This window comes from Cheilinus undulatus, linkage group 23 (assembly GCF_018320785.1).
Source record: "Cheilinus undulatus linkage group 23, ASM1832078v1, whole genome shotgun sequence".
Taxonomy (NCBI): Eukaryota; Metazoa; Chordata; class Actinopteri; order Labriformes; family Labridae; genus Cheilinus; species Cheilinus undulatus.
Genome location: NC_054887.1, coordinates 14,499,077 through 14,522,953, shown reverse-complemented (window position 1 = coordinate 14,522,953; position 23,877 = coordinate 14,499,077). Strand labels below are relative to the sequence as shown.

The window sequence follows — 23,877 nt, the reverse complement described above, 5'->3', positions numbered from 1 at the left end:
TAGGGATTTTCTCCTCTTTAGACTAGTCAATTAAACAAAACTTAAATGAGCGTTTAGCCGAATAGGGAAATAGATACTTAGAAACATCCTTAGCTATAATGACATCTTTATTCATCACTTCCTGCAGTGCCAGTGGTAGCTGGGGCCGACCAGGGCCCCTCCGAAATCTAACTGGCCCTAAAATCCTCAACAATGACTGGCTATCTATTAATGTAAAGCTGCTGTGTAAGCTGTTCTTATTCTTTAATCACTCTATATATCTTATCCTACACTTGATTGGTTTTTCTAACTTGAATCAACCAAAGGTGAACAATACCAAAGTGGCCTGTCATCCTCTGTGGCCCCCAGAGTAAAAAGTCTGTATTAAACTAACAAAGAAAACAGCTTCTGAGTGTGGCGATTCTTTGAGGTAGAAACTTGATAACTGCCATCATATATACTTCTTACTACTGTGATTGGCGGTGTGTCTGTCTGTTTTGATTTGCATGCCAAATCATTGCTCCAATTGTCCTTGATATAGCTCAGAACACTTTTTGGGTGTACTGGTTTGAAATTTATGCCATGAAAATCATGAATATGTACAGATTTTCTATAGAATCCCCAGTTGTTTTGCCCTTCTCACCATCCACGTCCGCCACTATGTCATGTCCCCTGTATAACACACTCATTCCATCACAATGCCAAAGAGGAAACGGCCTTCCCGCTTAAACACACACAAAAGACAGATACTACACCAAGCATGAGTCTGTTATTATATCTGAGAGAAAAAGTGACAGAGCTGGAAAAAAAAAAAAAACTGGACTTTGTTGAAACATGGCCACAAGGAAAAGTATTTGGCATGCCTGGATGTGACACCTACGCATGGAGACCCTGAGTCATTATGCAGTTATCTGGGGAATTGGTCTTATTGCATTACGCATCTAATGATGAGGATGTTAACAGCACATGATTAATAGAGTAAAGATTAGTCCACTGCCTGTGAGAGCTGATGGAAGTGTACTGCAGTTTTCATGATGCATGAACTTTCCAGAGATCAGGAAATAATTTACCCTCTGTATGACTTTAAAATAAATTATGATAAATCATGAATAAGGTCAGTAAATGTCACTTGAAATTGCTATTACTAAGGCACCAACAAGACAACATATTTGTCACACCTGGATGAGATGATCCACCTGCTACTTTAAACAAGATAACACAGGCCAATCACTGCAAATATGCACTGGCATGGAGACGCTGAGCCATTATGCAGTTATTTGGGAAAAACATCCCTTTCCGTGCAAATTGGTCTTATTGCATCAAGCATCTAATGGCGAGGTCGTTAACAGCATGGTCTTGAGAGCTGTGAGAAGTGCGCTGCAGTTTTTATGAGGCACAAACTTTCTAGAGAACAGGAAACAATTTCAACTCTGTATGACTTTGAGATAGATGATAAACAATGATGTGTAAATTAGGTTGTTAAATATTCCTATGACATTGTGATTACTGAGCCATAACCAGGATGGATGCAGCTTTCTCAGCTGTGATTGTAAGTTTTCCTCACTGTGAATGATTTAATTTGCCCTAAAGTCCCTTAAGATCTTTAAAACTATCACCAACAAGAAAAGGGGGTGATGTAATGTCACTGAAACTACACAACTCCATAAGTATTCTTCCTTTTATATTCTCATCAGTGTTGTTGTCGTCTAAAACCCTGCTGCAGTTGGCCTATAGGAGAGGGTAAGATAACATTGGGAGAGTTTCAGTCAAACAGATAGATCATTACAGCTGTGACTGAAACTGTGAGGACACCAGTCAATCATTAGATAAACATGGTGTGTTTTGGAAAATATTTAGCAATAATTATGATTTAATGTTGGCTCAAACACTCGTCATGATTCAGAGCCAAACTTTTGTCAAAGAAGAAGATTTTGCAATGACCTTCATGGCGCAACTCTAAATCCTGACCTCCTCCGGTAACCCCTGAAGCTCTCATGCTCCTTATTAGGAAACAAACATATCACCCAGATGAAGGAGATTTAGTTTTTAAGGTCTGACACGGCTGGAATGAAGCCTCAGGTTTACTTCAGGGAGTGAATCTGTTCTCGTTTCATCTCTCTCACACTATCCTTCACCTCCACTGTAACCCAGCAAGCCACGCTGCTCACGCAGGTGTCCATTAATCAGAGCGGAGGCTGGTACGGCCGAGGACCTTCACTCCTCATTCCTCTTCTCTCCCCCCTCACCTCCTCAGCACTTTTTTAATCTACATCATCACTTCTAGTGCCAACACTCCTCAACACTCACAATTAAGGAAAACAATGACGGCTGCTCTGTTAGTGCTGAGACGTGGAGAAACACATCCAAAATACAAAATAACATTTGTCCATGTGGTATCAAGCAGAAATATGGTGTAGTTTTTCTTAGCGTTATAGCATGTTTATATCAGTATTTAACTGTTAACAGGATTAGAAAAATGTTCTGTCTTTCTTGTGTTCCACACCATGACTACATTTTCTTTTTACAAAGTAAAGCATTTATATTTTAAGTATAAAAGGGAGGGAGCCCCAGGGCCTTTAACTAAAGGCTATGTGTGTATAAAAATGGATCCATACATTTTAAACTTTACAATCATAAAGTGATGCTGCTCTGTCCGCTAGACTAAGGAAAGAACAGTCCATCCTCTGCCAAGCAGTGTTCCTGTAGTTGTCTGTCTTTGTCGTTGACTTGAACACTCCAGAACATTCATCTTTAAACAATTTTAAAGACTGTCCTCCAGGATTTTCCATTAATTTGCCACATTCATTTTGCCCTACCTTTACAAGCCTTCCAGGGCTGGCTGCTGAGAAGCATCCCCACAGCACGATGCTGCCCCCACCATGCTTCGCAGTGTTTATGGTGTGTCTGTGGTGATGTGCAGTGTTTTGGTGTCCCCCAAACAAAGCATTTTGTCTGATGGCCAAAAAGCACCACTGCTGAGAAGCTTCCCCATAGCATGATGCTGCCCCCACCATACTTTGCAGTGTTGATGGTGTGTTTGTGTTGATGGCCAACAAGCACTATCTTGGTCTCACCAGACCAAAGAACTTTCTTCCACATGCCTTTTGGTGATTCCAGATTTAATCTGAGTGTTCCTCAACCGTGGCCTTTTCTTTGCCACTCTCCCATAAACCTTTGACGAGTGAAGAACCCGAGCAACAGTTTGTGTATGCAGAGTCTCTCCCATCTCAGCTGCTGAAGCTTGTAACTCCTTCAGAGTAGACACAGGTGTCTTGGTGGCCTCTCCTACTATTTTCCTACTTGCACACTCAGTTTGTTAGGACAGCCTGATCTAGGAAGATTTACACATGTTGGACCATATTCCTTCCATTTCTTGATGATTATTTTACCTGAACTCTGGCAGAATTCAGTACCTGGAATTTTTTGCAGCCATCCCCTGACTTCTACTTTTCAATAGACTTTACTATGAGTTGCTTGGAGTGTTATTTTGTCTTTATGGTGTAATGGTAGCCAGGAATACTTAGTTACCAGTGACTGGATCTTCCAGGTGTAAAAAAAATAGCCAGATTATATTGACCATGGTTGATTTACGAAATCAATTAAAGGGTAAAGCATTGAAGGGGTTGAATGCTTTTTATAGGCTCTGTAGTCAGTCCATTGACTTTGCATGGTTATGTGACTCCTGCTACGTTTGGCATTTATGCAGCACAACTTTCAGGTCAAAGCCCAGTGTGGAGGCTGTGGAGCATGCTCAGGACGCTGGGTCTGACTGCAGGTCTGCTGCATATATGCAAGAGTGAATCAATCCCTGACTCTAGAATCTATGTGTATTGGTCCAACTTTGACAAATTTGATGTAGTATGATTTCAGTAGCAGGTTTAAATCCATTTTGGAAGTCCAGCTGTGTCAGTTTTACCATCAGAGCCCCCCCGCAACTAGCATAAACACACATACCAGTCTGGTTTCCAAGGACAGGGAGTGTGTTGTTAGAGGATAGTGTGTTGAACGGTGTAAGTCTGTGTGTGGTCACTTCCATGTGGCGGTTAGATTTACAGCATCTCCTCACTCTCCCTCTCTCCTCCCTTTCACTTGTCTCTCTTTTATTCCTGCTGAGTGTTTGGCTCCTCACCCCTTTCACAATGTAAAGACCCCTCCCTCTCTGCCTGTCTCCCCCGCCCCTAAATACCCTCCCTGAGTCCCCCGACACAGCTCTGAATTGCCCCTCTCTATGATGGGAGGATTGGTGCAGCATAGCGACTAAAAGGTCCGGGTCTGCAGAGAGGGAGTGTCCCAGGCCTGCATGGCTGCACGTGGGGGCCGATGGGGTCTTTGTGTGGGCTGTCAGCAAGCTAACGGAGCTGCTTTGTCCTGTGGGGGCTTTCCGGCAACGGCTACATTTATTTATTTACTCTCTGTAGTGCATGTTCACACTCAGATGGACATCAAACTGCCGTTACAGTCAGAGGGCCAAGCAGGCTGGACAGATCACTGGATGGATAAATGATTCAAGCGCAAACACGTAAAAAAAAACTGTGCAAAAGAATCATATTTATATGACAGTAATAAAACTCCTAACAACTAAAATATAAGCTAATCCACTATGATTCAGATTGGCCGATATTTTATAATCATTTACAACCGCGCTTTGATATATCAGCTGGTTTGTCATTATACTTAGCTTTGTAGTACAATGGGACCTCCTACAGGGGGCAGTGTAATCTGACAAAATGAGCACAAAAGTCATCCTTATTCAATTGAACAACATAGTTTTACTTCCTTTTTTATCAATAGAGCAGAAGAGAAACCTCCCAGTGAGCAACAAGCAACTGAATTGTACAATGCTATGGTCCATTAAATTCATGCATGAAAAATTATTAAGCCTATTTAAGAGGCCACTTCAATCTGAACTAACTGAGGAAAAATTGAGCTATTTTGGATTAAATTTTGGATGAAATCAATGACCGTGCTTGAGAAAAATGTGTGAAGCCCGCCAACAAACCTAAAAGAAACAATCATTTAAGTGTTTTTTTTTTCTTCTATCTCTCATCAGTCTGCTGTCTCTGTGAGAAATACTATAAAAGAAGTGGCGTAAATCGTTTCCAACACATAAACTTTACCATGATTTACATTCATCGGCTTATTTTTGGAGAAATAACATGATACCATCGATTAATGAAAGTACACTCTACTCGCTCTGCCCACACACATACTGCCTACAGCGCTTAAAGTGCCCATACTGTGCTTGATGTAATTTTGTGCCCTCAACTTTGTCTGAAAGGCAGCGGCTGCCTGGGAGGCATGCCCCGCCCTCCAATCTCCTTCCAATCTGGTGAAATAATTAGCTAAACCTCTCATCCAATCACCTGTCACCATTGTATCATGCATTCTTGCTTCTTTGCACCCCAGACAACTATGCTAGCTGCCTAGCTTTTTAGCTACTATTCTAGACATAAGCTAGTTAGTTAGCAAAAGATAACCTAAAAGCTAATAAAATAATGCAGCATTTGAATTCATGCATGTACAGGCAGCACATGTATGCTATCTAACTGCCAGACACGTGTATGCTAGCTAACTGGTGGTTGTGGTTGACTTTATAATTGATAACTGTATACATAAGAAGCCTGAAAGACAAAACCCATGTCTATCTGCCTTACAGTTATCCACAACCAGAGGGCTGCCAGGCGGGTAGTTAACCGCCTGGAAGGAAAGTGCTAATATGAGCTGCCTGGCAGGTAGCCAGTATAAGCAGCCTAGGAGACATTAACTTGTCCCTACTATGACTTTAGCTGCCTTGAAGTCAGCTAGCATCTACATAATAAATTACTTGGCATCATAGTAGGCATCTAGATGCTTATCAAATAAAGAAGCTTCACTTAATTTGCTAAAGGTATTCAACTAGATTGATTTTGTCTGCTTGTTTTAATCTATGACATTATTCAGATTTGAGTTAAGCTAGCAAGCAAGCTAGCATAGCTGCCTGGTGTGCAAGTGTAAATGAAAATGCTGCTTTTTTTATTAGCTATTAGGTCATCTTTTGCCACACAACTGTTATTTAATCTATGATATTTTTCAGGCTTGATTTAAGGTAGCTAATGTTATCTAACTAGCTTATGTGTAATATAGTAGCTATAAAGCTAGGCAACTAGCATAGTTGTCTGGGGGGCAGGTGGCAAAAACGCAAGAACTGATGGTGACTGGTGATTGGATGAGAGGTTAAGCTCATGACCTCACTTGATTGGAAGGTGGTTGGAGGTCAGGTTTCTCCTCCACCATTGCTCTTGACCAAGCTGGTATATTAAGTTCCACCCCTGCTTGTTTTTGATTTGCCAGTGATGGAGAAGAGACATTTATAAGAATGTCGCTATTCCAGAGGTTAGTGTTTTTAAACTGAAAGTGGGTAATTTCTTGCCTGGACACTGACTTTTTTTTCCACTGTTTTTTTTTTTTTTTTTTTTTTTTCTTAATTTGCTCCTGTGAAGAACTTTAACCAAAAAATGCACCCCCGCACTAAACCACATCACCAAAGAGTTTGTGTGGAATAGACTGTGATCCCAACCCCCCTTAGACAGATCAAGGATTAAGGAGCGTGTTCAAAGTTAGCCCAAATTAGTGTTGGACATCTCTAATGGTTTTCCAGCTGAATGGGAACAAATGATATCAGTGGTGTTAGCTGAAGCAGAGAGCAATAAAACCGTCCCCTCTGTCTCCTCAGAGTGTGTGTTCATGGGGGCATTTATTTACAGCATGGCAGCCAGGAAGGGAAGACAATTTACGTCGTCTCCACCCTCAGACCACACCGCCATTCTGCTTTAATGTGAGCGGACGGTGGTTCTCACAGAGGACAGGATGGGGGTGACGCCCTCTGAGGCCAAACAGTGGGACCCCCTGATAGGAGGGCAGGGAGACCCTCTGACCTCCTCCGGACCTCCACTTAGTCCAAGTGAATTCAGCCGAACACCGTCACGCTCCACGAGACGACTAAAGAGACGCTTCAAAGGGAGATCAGGACAAAAGTGAGGAGAAGTTATACTAAAAGTCTTTAACCTGAAAGTCATTAACATTCAATATTATCAATGTGCCACTAAATTATGATTTTTATAACCCTACCTCACAGAAATAAAAGCCCCTAATTCAAAAAAAGTTGGGACATTGTTGAAACTATGAATGAATACAGAATACAACACAAAGACAAAATATTCAATGTTCAAACTAATAAAATGTAGTGGAAATATATGTACATTATGAATTTGATGCATGTTCCAAAAAAAATGGGACAGAAGCATGTTCAACTACCTTTTAGTCTAACAACACTGTCTATGCAATCACCTAATCACACCATTCCCAATGTTGTTCTTAAAAATAACAGTTTGATGATGATTAGCATTAGAAGCTTTTATTGTGACAGACTTGGCAGGAAAAGAACATATGTTTAATCAGACACTTTACTGAACTCTAGCATCACAGAGCTAACAGGATGGATTAAACTGCTGCTGCTTTGAGAGAGACAAAGCCACAGCCTGCTTCTTTTAATCACCCAGGACTAAAGACAAGGGAAATATGGATTACAAAAACACCTTCAGCAGGAAAGATGTTTGTTCCTACTGCCTATTTATTTACTTAAAGTAATGATTAAAATGTTATGACTTTAAACTGACTAAAACTGGACTTAAATAAGATTTTCCTCTTTAATTTCATGGCTTTACTTAAGGCTTTTTCTTTGGCTTTATTTGAGAGACAGAGCAGTTGATAGAACTAGAAACTGGGATAAGAGGATGGGGAATGACATATGGTAACAGAGCCACAGACCCGACTAGGATCCGGGCCTCCTGGGTACATGGGACGTGACTTAACCAGAATGTTGTCCAGTTTTGATCAAACTTCTGTTACTATAACAGCATCCATGCTAATCACTTCACCAGCCACCATTGTTTGCAAGCTTGCAGTTGCTTTAACTAAACCTCACCTGTAGCTTCAGCCTCTTTGTCCTCATATGATGCTGATTGTTGCAGTCAGCTTGAAGCTTTGCCGGAGGGATGTGCGAGATGACAGACATGGAATCTGGAAAATCCATCAGCTTTGCAACAGTACTCACCAGAGCCCCTATAGTGGTATCATGGTATGTCAAGAAAGCTTTGAGGGCTTTTCTTCAATCTTTTCACAAATGCCGACTCTGACTCAGGAACAGAAGCATAAACTGTCTTGGAGGGTGAGACCAAGGTGGACTAGATGCTGAATAGAGATGGCTGGGGTGGAGGAGGGTTGTAGCATCCAAACTGAAATGATAGTTGACTGCTGAAGAGTGGAGGACGGATTGAAAATATGGCAAGTGGATAATGATTGAGTCAAACAAGGTTGTGGCAGAATCTGATTAGCTTAGTACTTAGGAGAGTGAACACCCATAACCAGCTGATCACCAGAGCAGGAAGAGAGAAAGAATGGAAGAAGACACATTTTGAATGTCAAATTATGTGAGTTTTCTTTTTTTTCAATAAATAAAATAATAATAATATATTAATTCTAACATCTCTTTTGTGCAATTGAAGTCCAGATCGTCTTTATCAGCGACATGTTTCGCTGTTTAACATGAACTGCCCTCAGACGACCTTTTCACCTCTTTATAAATGTCTCTGACCTCATCGTATGGATCGTGTCTGGGCGTACACAGATGAAATATTGTGTTGTTGTTCTAGTCCTGTTTGTGTCGAGTTGGGGCGTGTCTTCTCCGGTGGACTGTGAGTCTGTGTGGGTCGCGCAGACGGGTCGAGGGTGTGAGAACCGACCTGCTGTCCTTTCCCTGGCTCTTCTCTCTCATTCTTGGCTCTGTGCAGTGAGAGGAAACCCTTCTGTTGATTTGATCCTGAGGGTGACTTCTAATTCTGTTAAATGTCTGAACTTGTTGGAAATCTGTTGGTGAGGTGCCAGCTGTTTCTATTGTTTCACTCATGTCTATGTATACGTTAATGTAAGGAAACAAACGGCATCCATCAATGCAAACTTAAAGATAAACGGTTGCAGATTCACAAGCCGAATAAGAGAGAAAATAGTTGATGTGAAAAATATGATTGAGGAAATGATGGTTATGTAAGATATGGGAAGTTATGTTTACATAAAAACCTAATTCCAAAAAGGTTAGGACATTGTGTAAAATGTTGATAAAAACAGAATACAGTGATGTCTCGATCATTTTCCACCTATTTTAAATCAGATACAACACAAAGACAAGCGATCTAATGTTCAAACTGGTAAACCTTATTGTTTTCATGAAAATAACACACACTCTGAAATGTATGTCTGCAACATGTTCCAAAAATCTTACCCTCTACCTTTACAAGCATTACAGGTCAAGCTGCCAAAAAGCACCCCCACAGCATGATGCTGCCACCACCATGCTTCACAAAGGAGATGGTGTGTTTGTGAGGATGTGCAGTGTCCGCCAACATAGCATGTTGTCTGGTGGCCAAAAAGCACCAGAGTAGTCAGAGGTGTCCTGGTGGTCTCTCTCACTAGTCTCATTCTTGCTCAGTCACTCAGTTTGTGAGGACGGCCTGATCAAGGCAGATCTACACATGTGCCATTTCTTCATGATGGATTCAACTGAACTCCAAGGGATGTTCAGTGCCTTGAAATTTTTATTTATACTTTTCAATAACCTTTTCTCTGAGTTGCTTGGAGTGTTCCTTTGTCTTCGTGGTGTAATGGCAGCCAGGAATACAGATTAACCAGTGACTGGACCTTCCAGAGAGACTCCAAACAGATTCCTTGTGCTGAAGGAAACTCAGCAGGCAGCAGGAGGTTGATAAGAGAAGTGAAAGTTAACCAAACATAAACACTGTTATCAGTTCAATGAGCTTGAACACTCATTCTATCATGAGAGACAGCAGCCATGGTAGAAAACATTGTTTGAAACATTTTAGCAAGAACTGATTAAACTGAATAGCTCTAACAGACTTCTTCTTGTGTGTATTATGCAAAGTTTTTAGGTTTTTAAGTATCTGGTAAAATCCATCAGATTAAACAACCTGAAAAAAGTTGTATGTTGAGTTTAAATAAGAGGATAGAGTTGACAGAGCACAGGTGCTGATATGTGTGCGTGTTTTCATGCAGAGGAATGTGTGGTCGAGGTAAAAACAGCCGTGGTACTGATAGCAGCGGATCAGTCGGCGTGTTGAACACCAAGAAACAGACGCATCAGTGACAGCTGGGGTCAGCAGGGGGCACAGCGGACACGACGCCACACCTTAAAGAGAAAGGGAGAGAAGGAGGGGAGGGATGATGATTAACAGGGATGATTAACAGGAAAGGTTTGGTCACTGTGTCAGTGTGAGGTCATTCATCATCTTTGGAAAATTATACAGGATTCCAGATGACAGGTTCCCTCCATGTGATTTAATGTTAGAAATCCTTACTGTACTGAACATCCAACAAAAACTAAAATACGTTTTAATGTCTTTAGTCTTTAATATTCATATTTTACCACTACTGTACGTCAGGATCAGCATTCCCATGAGTGTTGATCACTTTACATGCTGTCATTAAAGTGTGAACACAGTGCAGTACGTGTTCACTCTCCTCTGAGTGTCCGCCCCCTGCTCTTTGTCCCATCAGGCTGCCAGCTGATAACTGAAGTTTCTGTGTTGCAGAGAGGGCACAGACTCCGCACCACCAGCCTCCACTTTAACACTACATGCTCTTATCTGTTCAACTCTGACACAGGCAGAATGCTGCCTTCATGGGCTGTGGGAAATATGGATTAACTACGAGACTAGTTAGTTCTTCATTTATGAAAAGACAAAGAAAAAGGGGATGGAAAAGATTTATAGAGAACTTTTTTTCTCACGCAAAAGGGAGAAATTTGTCTTTGACTTGAATGTGCAAATATGCCATCAAATATGGTTTTAGCAGTTTAGAAGTATCTCTTTTCAGGCAAGTAAAGAACTACCAAATGAGAAATTTAAATGGTCAATAGTACTAAGAAGAGCATCATAACTCATAATTCTTAATTTATTGCATGCTATTTTTTTGTCACACAGCAATCTACGAGTTCATTACTTCAAAACATCTTTAAGATCGGCGTAAATTTGCACAAAATGAAGACATTGCAGGCCTTTTGAAGGGGCTTGGACCTTGCTGCTCCTTTTCAGAGACTTTTTGGACAATCAAAATCTATTTTGATGCCATTTTCCTCAGTTTTGGCTCCTCAGTTACATTTTAAACACATCTTACTCTTTATAAGTAGTTTTACATGTATGCCTCATATTTGATGGACAGTTATAATGACAATATGTTAAGGCCTCTTTGAGCACAAAGTCCCAGACAATTGCTTACTTTTGTCCAAAGGTAAAATCATGTGTGCCATTAAACACACAGTAACATATTTGCACATGATTGTTCATTTAAAAACAACAAATACAGGTGCTCTTAATCAAATGATGAACAATTATGTCAGTTGAGTGCTGCTCATTTTACAAATGATGTTAAAGTCCCTGTAAAGTGATGTAAAAAAATCTGTATTTTAGGTTTGTTTTATGACAGGCCACTGTGTTTTGAACCATCAGGCCAAATTTCAGTCATGAAAAAAACCTCTAAGTTTATTGAATTAAGCTTCAAAATCATCATCTGCTCCACGATGGTGTGGGTGTGTCGGTTAAATGAGATGAAGCCACACCCATTCACAAGAAATATGATCCTCTCAGATTCAGAAATATGCTTTTCATTTGAGAGCAGCTGCCAGCTCTGTGCCACAGCAGAGACAGGTTGGGGATTAAATTTACTGTTTTCTGGCACAAATCTCTCCATTATGGTACTTTTAATGATGCGTAGGCCACTGTGGCCGATTGATTTGGGAAATTTACTTCACAATGAACAAAAACACAGCATGTAGCTGGATGTTAACTTTCGATGAAGGCAGTAAAATCTGCGAACAACCAACTACTGAAAAGAACTGCTTGGTGATTTTATATCGTTGTAATGTTAGGGGGGCGGGGTAATCCTCCATTGAGACTGGTGATCTCCAAGGCTCAGGAAGAGGTGAACAACTGTTTAATGAAAAAAATTCAGTAACACATAGATCTCAGTGTTTTCACGTTTACAGCAATCTTAGTCCAATTCACTTTACAGGGACTTCAAAAAATGTACCAGAAAAACTGCTCAACCTCTTGAGATTAAAAATAAATGGATTTATTGGCAGGTTTTGTTTGTTTTGATAGAAAACAAATAGTATTTTAATGGCAGTTTTTCAGATGTGAAGCTTGTGAAACATGGTGTACCTCAGGGAAGGTGTCTTGGGCCACTATTATATTCCATTTTCACTATCTGTTTTGAATTTCAGTTAAGTTTTGATTTGTTTTTAAGGCTAGTTTCAGGGATGAGTAAACATAGACATTCAAACCCCCATTCAAATAGGCTTCTCTTTTCTTTTTATTTATTTGAAGTTGATGTTTAAATACAACTCAAAGCATATAACTCTATTACCGTGTGAAGTCTAAAAAAATCTAATCAGGCCATGTTACACTCCTTTAGTTTTAGTTTTTCTGTAAAGCTTAGTTTTAATATAGTTTCAGTTAACTAAAATGCTTCGTACATTTCTGATTTTTAGTTATTTTTAGTCAACTATAACAACCTTGCTGTACACAGTCTTCACTGATTATAGCTAAAGCACGTATTTCAGTGTATGCTGATGACTCAACCATATATAGTCATGTGCATACATTTAGGCTATAGGGCATTAAGGATTCATCACAGGACCTGATGTGCCACATCGGGGCTTGATGTGGGGAGCACAGTCAGAGTTAAGCTTAACGTATGTGGACGCACATGTGTGTCGCTCAGTAGCCAAGGTCAAGCTTGACAGCATCTCTTTTGTCTGGGCCGTTTCACCCCTAGTGATATGCCTGAGGACCAACAGGGATTTTTGAAGGGATATTTTTGAGGTTGAGTCATATGAGGTACGTAGCAATAGTAGTGGCATTAGCCTCCAGTGACTTCAAAGAGCATTGTTTTTTTAAGAAGGACTCGCTGGTTGTACTGGCCAGGACGCTAGGCTACACGGCGTAACAGATGGGTATAGTTTCTCCCTGTGCAGGAGCTAGTAATCGGTCGCCAAAGACTACATTGCAAAATAGTGACAAAAACACAGAGGCATTCAGGGTATAAAATAAAACATTGCGTATGTTTGAGCCAACATTGCTTTGTAGCCCTTTTTTTTACCAAAACTCACTAAATTACGGGGAGAAACTGTACCCATCTGTTATGCCGTATAGCCTAGCTTCCTGGCCAGTATGACCAGTGAGTCCTTCTTAAAAGAGCAGTGCTCACTGAAATCACTGAAGGCTAATGCCACTTCTACTGCTAGGTACCTCATACAGACCAACTTCAAAAAGACTTAAATAAACTTAAATAAACACACAGATTTATGTTTTATCTTAAGGAAGTTAGGGACAAAAGGGCAACCTTTACTGATCCTCAGGTAGTTGAGATCATTTTCATATATGAATTTTAGGATGGGAACAAGATAGCGCTGGAGTCTGTAATGCACAGTATTTGAGCTCTACAACTTTAAAAAGTCTCTGTGACCCCTAAAGGAAATATACCATGATGCTTATGTCATTTAGAGTGGCTACGTGTAGGTTCATGTGTCTCAACATGTATTCTGGCTGTGAGTGGCTGTTGTGTAGGTGGGTGGAGGACAGAAAGCGTGGGGAGGGGGGACTGCCATTGTTTCGTGGACTCAGAGTCAGGCGAGGATTGTTGCAGGGGCACTCCAAATGGGCTGTGATGTGGGTGTGGTGCTTCCAACTTTATTGTGTGCAGCATCCTGTCCTGGCGACTAAAAATAGAGAGACAGAGAAGAAGAAGAAGGAGCGCCAAGAGTGAAGCTCACGCTGGAAGTCAGGGGGCAGGGGTCAACCAGATCGCACTTCACAGGGCATCAGACAAGGCTTTCATTAGAGTCTGCTTATCAGTATTTTTGATTAGATATCAGAGGACAGACAGATAGAGATGTACTATACAACTTCTCATCTTTTAACAATATTTTAACCACTGATAAGAAGTGACGTAGCCTCTCAGGTTTAAAAGTGAAGCCTATGACCTTTAATCTTTTTTTTCAAATGCCCAGCAGAGGGCAACACCAATGGTTCCAGTCAGAACTCAGATTTTTTAAAAGTCTATTTTGAGTCTCTTTCTTGAGTCTGTAGTTAATTATCCTGTCTCTCTCCTCTCCACAGGCTTCCTGTTTCACATCATCTCTGCAGGTGACAATGCGGGAGTTACAAGTGCCACTAATAACCCCACCACTAAACCCGTGGTGACAAATCCTGCCACCACTCAAAAGACGGTGCCAGCTACCACCGCTAAGGTGAACACAGACCTAAATGCCAAGTCCACATTGGCGCCAGCTACTGCTGAAACCACAAAACCAGCACAGGCAACCACAGTTACTGCAGCTGCTACAACCATCATGCCAGCCACCACGGTCACTGCTACCCCCAAACCGACAGAAAAACAGACTCCAGCACAACCTCCAGCCCCAGCCGTCACAGACAACCAATCACCAACTTCCGCAACCCGGACTACTGCTGCTATGACTCCACAGAGTAAAACCCATCCTGTTACTGTGAATCCCACTGCTGTAACCACTGACAGCAGCAGTAGCGGTGCAGTGGTGACCACCAACGCTTCAGTAATCCAGAAGATAAAACCCTCTGATCCCAGTGTCACAGTGGCACTACAAGGGACTGGGTTGCCTGCAACACAGCGGGGGGGTCCAGGTGATGTGACGATGACACCGATCGCAAAGATCTCCACAGATGCTCCGACACCAGTACAGCAGTCCACGAGTCACACCACCATCATGGTGAAGACGAGCCCACGGGACAGCAAAGGAGGTGAGATACCCCACACCCTACATTCAAGGCTGCCCATAAGAAGGGATAAAGGGGAGAGCTTTCTGGGACCCTGCCAAACAGAGGGGGCCCATGGAGGTCAGCAAAACCATGGCCAATTCTAAGGCTACTGTAAGCTGTAATAATGTTATTTTATTTTTAACCTGAATAATAACCACTTATTAAAGTAACAAAAACGTTTAGATTTTTTTCAAAATGTAAAACCCTTTCCTCAAGACAGAATTACCTTTTTGTTGGTGATGTTAACAATGTGGAAGGGCACACTGAACTAAATGATGGGGAATGATGTTGACTTCATAGCAAAGCCATAATATGCATAGATGTCAGGGTGCAAGAAAATTTAGAAGAAGAAACTGAGACTACTCTTTTATGGAAAAGAACAAAATAATTGTGACAAAAATGTGTTAACAGTGGCAAAAAAAGAGCAAAACTTGTAGCAAAAATGCAAAAAGTAGCAAAAACATTGATGGATGGCAAAAAATTTTGGAAAGACAGGCTAAAGTGGCAAAAATGGGGGGGGGGGGCATGAAAAAGTTGCCAATATGAGCAAAATAGGACAAAAATTGGTTAAAAGCTGCGAAATAATGGGAAAAATGTGGCAAAAAATACAAGGATGGCAAAAATGGAAAGAAATAGGTTAAAAGTGGCAAAAACTGGCAAAAAAAAGCATTAAAAAATTACCGATATGGGGGTAAATGGGGCAAAAAAAAGGGAAAATAATGGGCAGAATGTGGTACAATAAAGGATACAATGATGGCAAAAAATAAGTAAAGAAGAAATAAGTAAAAAGTGGCAAAAATTAATGAAAAATTGGAAAAAGTGGCCAAAATGAGCAAAATAGGGCAAAAATGTTCATAGAGGGGCAAAAAATGGCAAGAAAAACTGCTAAAAAAATTTATAAACCAGCAAAAATGGTTGAAAAGTAGGCAAAAGTGACAAAATGATTGCCGAAAAATGGGGGATAGTGGCAAAAATGGTTTAAAAAAAAGTGGCAAAAATAAGTGGCAAAAATGGGCAAGAGTGGCAAAAAAATAAATGGTTAAAAATGGGAAAATGTGGTAAAAAAATAAATTAAAATAAATAAATAAATAAATAAGCAGAGAAATAAGTGGCAAGAATGAGTGATAAAGGGCAAAATTTGGCAAAAAATTTCAAAAACATCTAGAAAGTTGCAAATTGGGTAAAAATGGCATAATGAGTTGATAGGGGCCAAAATGTCATATAAAGGAGAAGAGTAGGAAACAGTGGGGAAAAAAGTGGGAAAAACGTGCAGCAAAAGGAAAAAAGATGAAAACCTGCAAAAACTGGTTCCAAACAGAAGGTTAAAAACTTTCAAATTCTGGCCAGAATGAAGCAAAAAAACAGCGGCAATAATTGATAGAAAAAGTGGCGAAACAGGTTAAAAAGTAGCACAATAAATAATTCCAACATCAGAACCCAATGATAGCTTGACACTCCAAATGAGATAACTGCTAGTCAGAATGCTAGCATCAGCGATACTGATCCAACAAACATGCAGTGATATCATCAATAAATCACAACCGGGGAGGGCCCATTCTTCTATTTTCTTAGGGGGCCAGCCAGTTCTAAAGGCGATCCTGCCTACAACAGCTACAAATGAGGAAAAATTAAAAATCCTAACTAATTACTCATAAATCAATTTGATGGATCTTTCAAATAGGAGACAAACTCAAGCTTTACTAGCCTATGTCCACCTTTTCACACAGTTACCTGTGGTCTAAATGAAACATCTGTGCCATCCTTTGGTCAAAGCCAGTATGGATCAAGCACCAGAACAGTTGAAAAAAGTTTTATTTCTCTCATTAATCTATACACAGTACCCCATGATGACAAAGTGAAAACAGAAATTTGAAAAAATGTGCACTTTTACTAAAAGTTTTAAAAACTGAATAATCACATTGACAAAAGTATTCAGACCCTTTGCAAAAACACTTAAGATTTAAAATTTTTAAAATTTTCTCATTTCATTTAAGCTGGTCAGCTCTTAGAAGAGTCCTGATTAAGCCAAACTCCCTCTATTAGAGAATTAAAGGAGGCCACTGAGTTCTTTGGAAACCTTCAGAGCAGTGATCATTTTTGGAGCCTTCCCCAGATCTGTGACTTGCATCAAACTTGTCTGAGTTCTGCAGGTTCCTTTGAGTAGGTTTTTCTATACTCACCTGTGTTATACTGTCAAGGTTGTGCACCATCATCTGGAGACTTTACCGCTGTGACCTTTTCTTTTGTTGAAGGTACGGAGAAAACAACTGTGACGATGACAAACCAACAGCCAACAGCATCGAAGGACCCAGTGCCAGATGGAAATACAGGGACCACCAACAGCCCCTCCACCAAAGTGGTACCGCCTGTAGGGGGAACGTCCAGAACCGGGGCTGGAACCACAGCACCCCTAATGCCTACCATCCCTGCTACCACCATGGCAGCTCAGCCAAAAACATTCCAGGTATGTTTTCAGCTTTTTTCACACAGTAATTCACAAAAAACACAATTCTGATTGATTTAACTGACGTCTTATATTTTGTTTTTTCCTGCAGTATTCTCTAAACACTGGTCATGAGGTAAGATTTGAATTTATTTTGATAGTTTTGTTTCTTAAAAATCTGCTTCTATTCCAGAACAATCCACGTGATAATAAACACAGTTCCTGCCCCGACTCTCCTCAAACCTCAGCTATTGTCCCGTCCATGGGAGGCTGACCCGCACCCTTCCACTCCTTTCTTCTCTGACATTTACTCCCAAACGTTCAGTCTAATTAAAGATGTCCAATTATTGTGCAACATCCTGCAGGGAGAGCAAGAACAATAAGACGTGTTGTTTTTAATCATCTACCTTCATGACCTTTTTGTGTTTTTTTTTTAACAAAACAGCAGCCATCCAAATTAACACAATTTGGCACATAGGGATTTTTCCCAGTGGGTTAATGAAATTTAGGACTGGTACAATAACACTTAACAGACATTTTTCATCAACTTTTGTAGAATTTAGAATGCTCTCCTGTAAAAACATCCAGACTTCCCTTCCCTTGAGGACTCTGAGTTTCCAGTGATCAAACAGGAAGTAGTGAAGCTCATGATTAAAGAAAAGATTTCAGTCACCGAGTGGAAAAAGTGTCTTAGTGGGAACTTTCCTGCCTTTCACTAGTTTCCTACATTCCCACACTGTACCCATCCTCTCTGTCTGACCTTTTACACAGCTACGCTCCTCTGTCATATGCCAAAAATAATCCACAAGTCACCATACATACAGGTCTGATCTCAGCTGTAAACAAAGCAGAGGTTTACAATAGTCAATAGTTATTGATGTTTCATTTATTATGGGCACAGATTTTTACCTGTGTGTCATTTTACCTTCAGAAAGATGAAGAGAAAGAGCTGGTGGAGGTGTGCAGACGGCTGATGTTGGATATGCTGGACGGGAATTGCACGCTGACATGGAGGCATCACAAAGGGAAAGTCCAGTTTGACTGTGTGGTGATTAACGGAAAAGGTAAAGGAACGTCCTCCCTTTATAGTGCTGTGAAAAGTATTTGTCTACTTCCTAATTTTGTGTTTTTCAGTATATTTATCACACTTACATATTTCAGATCATCAAACAAATTTTAACATAAGACAAAGATAACCCCAGTAAGTACAAAATGATTTTTTTAAATGATGATTTTTTATCAAGGGAAAAAAGTCATCTAAACCTACCCATAAGTGCCCCCTAAACCTAATAACTGGTTGTGCCATCCTTGGTGGCAACTACTGCAAGCAAGCATTTGCAGTAACCTGGCAGTGGGTCTTCACTGTGGAGGAATTTTGGACCACTCTTTTTTGCAGAATTATTTTATTTCAAACACATTGGAGGGTTTTCAAGCATGAACAACCTGTTCAAAGTCATGCCACAGCATCTCAATCAGATTTAGGTCTTGATTTGACAAGGCCACTCCAAAACCTTCCATTCAGAGGTCGACTTGCCGGTGTGTTTCAGATCATTGTTTCTTGTTGGATAACCCAAGTTTGCTTGAGCTTGAGGTCATGAACTGATGCTTGGATATTCTTCTTCAGGTTTTTCTGGTATAGAGCTGAATTCATAGCTCTGTCAATTACAGCAAGTGATTCAGGACCATCACACTGCCACCATCATGTTGGACTGTTTGTATGCTGTTCTAGTTTTACACCAGATGTAAAGGGCCGCACAGTTCAACTTTTATCTCATCAGTCCACAGAATATTTTCCCAAAAGTCTCTGGGATCATCAGGATTGCCAAATGTGAAAATATCCTTTGTGTTCTTTTTTGTCAGCAGAAGTTTAGGCCTTGGATCTCTCCCATGGATGCTGTTTTAGCCCAGTGTCTTTCTTATGGTTGAGTCATGAACTCTGACCTTAACTGAGGCCAGTGAGGCCTGCAGGTCTTTAGATGTTGTTCTGGGTTCTTTTGTGACCTCCTGGATGAGTCATCATTGCATTCTTGGAGTCATTCTGGTTGACTGGCCAATCCTGGGGAGGCTCACCACTGTTCCAAGTTTTCTCTATTTGTGGATAATGGCTCTCACTGTGGTTCACTGGAGTCCCAAAGCCTTTCCAGACTGATAGACGTCAGTGATTTGTTTTCCATCTGTCCTTGTGTCTTTAGATGGCATCATGATGTGTTGTTTTTTAGATCTTGTAGCCTACCTCACTTTTCAGACAGGTTCTATTTAAGGGATTTCTTGATTCAAAATATCTGGCAGTAATCAGGCTAGTGGGTGTGGACAGTGAAATTGAACTTAGCTTTCCATAAAATATAGTTAATCACAGCTAATTCATGATTTAACGAGGACAAGCAATTACTTTTTTCATATAGGCCCAGGTAGGTTTGGATGACTTTTTGTCTCTTAATAAATGAAATCATCATTTAAAAACTATATTTTGTATTTACTTGGATTATCTTTGAATATCACATTTTGATAGATAATCTCAAACATTTAAATGGGACAAAAATTCAAAAAGTGCAAAATCAGGAAGGGGGAAAACAGTTTTTCATAATTTTGTAAGTTCTTGATTTCCAACCCGGGGCCTGAACCCTTCTTTCTTTGAGGTTTATCAAAAGTAGGTTTACATATTAACTTAAATTAATGTAATGCTGGACAATTAATTAAAAGAAATATAGTTTGTTTGCAGGTGATGTGACATCACGGAGAAGAAATCCAGATGGGGGGCAGGAAGTGATTTCTGCATAGAGATGCACAATCAAAATTCCAATGTTTTGTGTTCCAATTTCCACCAAGTGGTCTGGTTTGGTTCAGTACGGTTTGTCACAATAAACCTCGATCTTGCCCGTGTTTCCACAGCCCATGTCCAGCCTCATCTGTTGCGAGTGAATATCCATCTCTTTTTTGGAGCCTCTTAGCTCAGTACAAGACTCCTCAAGTCTCTTGTCTCCAGTCATCTGGCTCAACATGCAGTAGGAGGTCTGCAGAGTTAGTTATTTGTGATATCGATCCTCTAAACCAGGTTGATAGGTGGAAGAATCACTTTCTGTGAATTTCAGGGATCATACCTAATGCATGTGGATGTTTTGTGATAACTGCAGAGCTTTAACATGCTGACTCTCTCCTGTTTTCATTGATTCCTAACTGCTGTTCTTCACTTCCTGTCCCCCATTTGACATCCATGCATCATTGGGATCATGTGACTGCAAACAACCTATTGGTTGGATTAAGTGTGTGCTGTTTAGGCCTGTTATAATGAGATTTAATCACTGAAAAACATTCAAATGTATGTGAATTTTTGACAGAAATGCAGTGTATATGGGGAGGCGCACCATTCTTTTTAGATACAACAGGCAAGCATATTGTTATAAATGATATGCTAACTAATACAACAATATCTATGTTACAGTGAAAACGAGCCTGGCAACACAGATCTATGAAGAGATTAACAAGGTAAGAATTAAAGGATAATTCTGCTATTTTTAAACCCCAGCTATATAACTTCAGCCAACATCCATGAAACAGGATGTAAAGATGTATTCGTTATTCGCAGGATTTTCCAGTCAATAAAAAGTTTTTGTTTTTATGTTTTTTTTATGTAAAGAAACCAACAGATAATAAGACTCTGATAGCCATCCTGGCATCCTGTGGAGCTCTGCTCATCATGATCGTCATCCTTGCTGTTTGTGCCTCGCATCACCGTAAACCTTACAACGAGAACCAGGTAAGAAGAGGCGTTTTTCTTATCAAAGCTGCTTTAGCTCTGTCAGGCTTTCCAAGTCCAGCCACAAATTCTCTACTGGATTGAGGTCTGGGCTTTGACTCATTCACTCCAGAATATTACCCTTGTTATCTTCGAACCATTTCCTCGACCTTTACAAGCTGTCCAGGGCTGGCTGCCAGGAAGCGTCCCTACAACATGATGCTGCCACCACTGTGCTCCTAGGCCAAAAAAATTTTTGTTTTAAAGATTTGTTTAGAGATTTGAACATGCACTCAATTTTTAGAACCTCAAATCCTGAAATAACAAAATCTTTATGACTGTCTTGAAAACAGAGCTCAAAATTCAAATAAAGTTTGCAATTTTTCCGCTTTTCTTGCCTTAATTTAACACAGTGCAGAATTCTTACCACATCTTGATCTTGACATAAATGTTTAAAGTTGATTCAAATTCAATTCTTCTCTGCAGCAACACCTCACCGAGGAGCTGCACACGGTGGAGAACGGTTATCACGACAATCCGACGCTGGAGGTGATGGAGGTGCAGCCGGAGATGCAGGAGAAGAAGATGGCGCCGAACGGAGAGTTCAACGACAGCTGGATAGTCCCCATGGACAACCTGCTGAAGGAGGACATGCCTGACGAGGAGGACACTCACCTGTAGAGACAACTTTGGTGGACACTGAAGAAGAAGAAAACAAAGAGGAGGAAGGGGGAGGAAGGAGCTGCAAAGGGACCTGGCTGATGGAGACTCTTCTTCCTTGAGCGAGGAAAGACTTAAAACACAGAAATACATCCCATGAAAGAAACAAGCCCATATATTTTAAAGATTAAGAAACAATGAAATCACACAGTGGCCTTACAAGCTCTAAAATAAGCCACTTCAGCTATTCACAGTTGTGCCTACATGGAAATATTCTTGTGCAACTTCCTTTAGAGCAATTTTTACAGTTTTTCTCAGAAAGTGTCCAAAACATAGAGTGGACTGTGCCTTTTTTCACGATTAACAAATTTGTTCACAAGCACATGTAAATAAAGTATTTTTATGTAATATTCAGCATGTGAACACTGATCACTTTTGATCTGAAGGAGAGCTACAGACGTTAAAGACATGTCGGCTGCCTCTGTGGTTCTAGAGATACTAACATAGTTATGGAGACCTCAGGATACTTTAAATCATCCTGGTGATTTAACTAGAGCATGTCAGAGCTACCAGAGGCTTCAACTGGCAAATATAATCCATAAAAGAAGGGAATACCTGTGTAGAAATAGGACAGATTGATGGGTTTAAACCCAGATGCCACATAATGACTCAAGGATGTACGGAGGCCCAAGGGGGCAAATGACAAGTCTTTTTGTGTTGTGTTTTAAGTTCAGATTTTGATGTAAGACCTTGGTTTGATTTTTTTTTTTTTTTATCATAATGTGATCACAAAGTTTAGATGCAGATTATTTTTTCTTCAGGTGGAAACTGTTCCAGACTAAGAGCTCCTATTTTTGTACCATTAAGACTATCCATTCAATTATTAATGTTAGCATTTTCCACCGAAATATCATGGATCAACACAAAATTAACAGTAATTTCAATAGGAAAATACATACCGAGTTACCGAGATGATGAAAAAGGCACCGAAATAAATGATGAAAAAATGACAAAAATTACAACAAAAACAATGAAAAAATCAGGAAAAAAGACCTAAAAAGATGAAAATGACAACAAAAAAATGATGACAGAAAACTTAAAGAAACAACGATAACAAAAAATGATCTCACAGATGTCATCATACTTTTTGGGGGGATTTAGAGCAGAATATTTGATTTTTACAGCTTTATAGAAGGATTATCCTGGCAAATAAAACCTTAAAGTCAAATTCAATTCCACAGTCAGTAAAGTCAGTATGGTAATAAGGAAAAAAAAAACACTTTAATAAAGCTGAGAATAATGTACATAAAAGTGAGGCAAACACTGTAAATATTTGTATTTTTCACTGTTCCTGAAGCTAAAGGGATGGAGTCATGTTTAAAGATTTGTTGTTAAATCCTGCAGCCGAATCTGAGCACATTTTCTGTTTAATTTGTGTGATAATTTTCTCCCTTTAACCCATTAAGAATTAATATATATTTACTTATAAACATGTGAATCCATCAGCTTGGGCCCTCCAATCCTCATCTGTTTTTATTGTTTTTGTTTGTGTTTTTGTGTGTATAATTTCACTTTTATTACACTATAGCTGTGATGTTTTTTCACCAAAGTACGTTACCAGTATTTGATGTATTTATGTTTGTTTGCCGCTGAAGGTGAACAACAGGGGTCTGACACACTGGAAGCTGTAAATGTCCACCGTCTCGGCGGTCCTCTTATTTTACATGTCATGATTTGCAAATAAAGGGAAAATTTTCCATGTTTGGTGTCAGATTTTTCTACTATAGAGCTGTAAGTATCAGGGCAGAGCAACATGGAGCAATACACACATGTGGACAAAATTGTTGGTACCCTTCTGTTAAAGAAAAACCTGACATAATTTTAAAATTAATAAGTAAAAAGTCTACTGATAATTAACCAGTGAAAATCAGACATTGTTTTAAATTGTGGTTCAAAACAATCATTTAAAAAACAAACTTATAAAACTGCCCTTTACAAAAGTGATAGTACCCTTAACTTAATATTTTTTTGCACAACCTTTTGAGGCAATCAGAGCAATTAAGCAATTTCCGCACCTGTCCCAGTTTGTTTTTTGCTCACTACTTGTGAGCAAACTGCTCCAGCTGTCTCAGGTTTGAAGCATGCCTCCTCCAGACTGC

General features: G+C 40.0%; 1 protein-coding gene across 1 annotated transcript in view; it reads left to right on the top strand.

Annotated features, from left to right (window-relative positions):
• podxl (podocalyxin-like) overlaps positions 1-23,475 on the top strand; it is a 32,116-nt gene extending 8,641 nt beyond the window's left edge. Inside the window, exons 2-8 of the mRNA XM_041780658.1 lie at positions 14,205-14,864; positions 17,135-17,346; positions 17,438-17,461; positions 18,257-18,389; positions 20,765-20,808; positions 20,960-21,079; positions 21,545-23,475. Of these exons, the coding sequence (XP_041636592.1) occupies positions 14,205-14,864; positions 17,135-17,346; positions 17,438-17,461; positions 18,257-18,389; positions 20,765-20,808; positions 20,960-21,079; positions 21,545-21,739 (1,388 nt within the window). The 3' untranslated portion in view covers positions 21,740-23,475. The remainder of the gene's footprint in view (positions 1-14,204; positions 14,865-17,134; positions 17,347-17,437; positions 17,462-18,256; positions 18,390-20,764; positions 20,809-20,959; positions 21,080-21,544) is intronic.
• Positions 23,476-23,877: the final 402 nt, after the last annotated feature.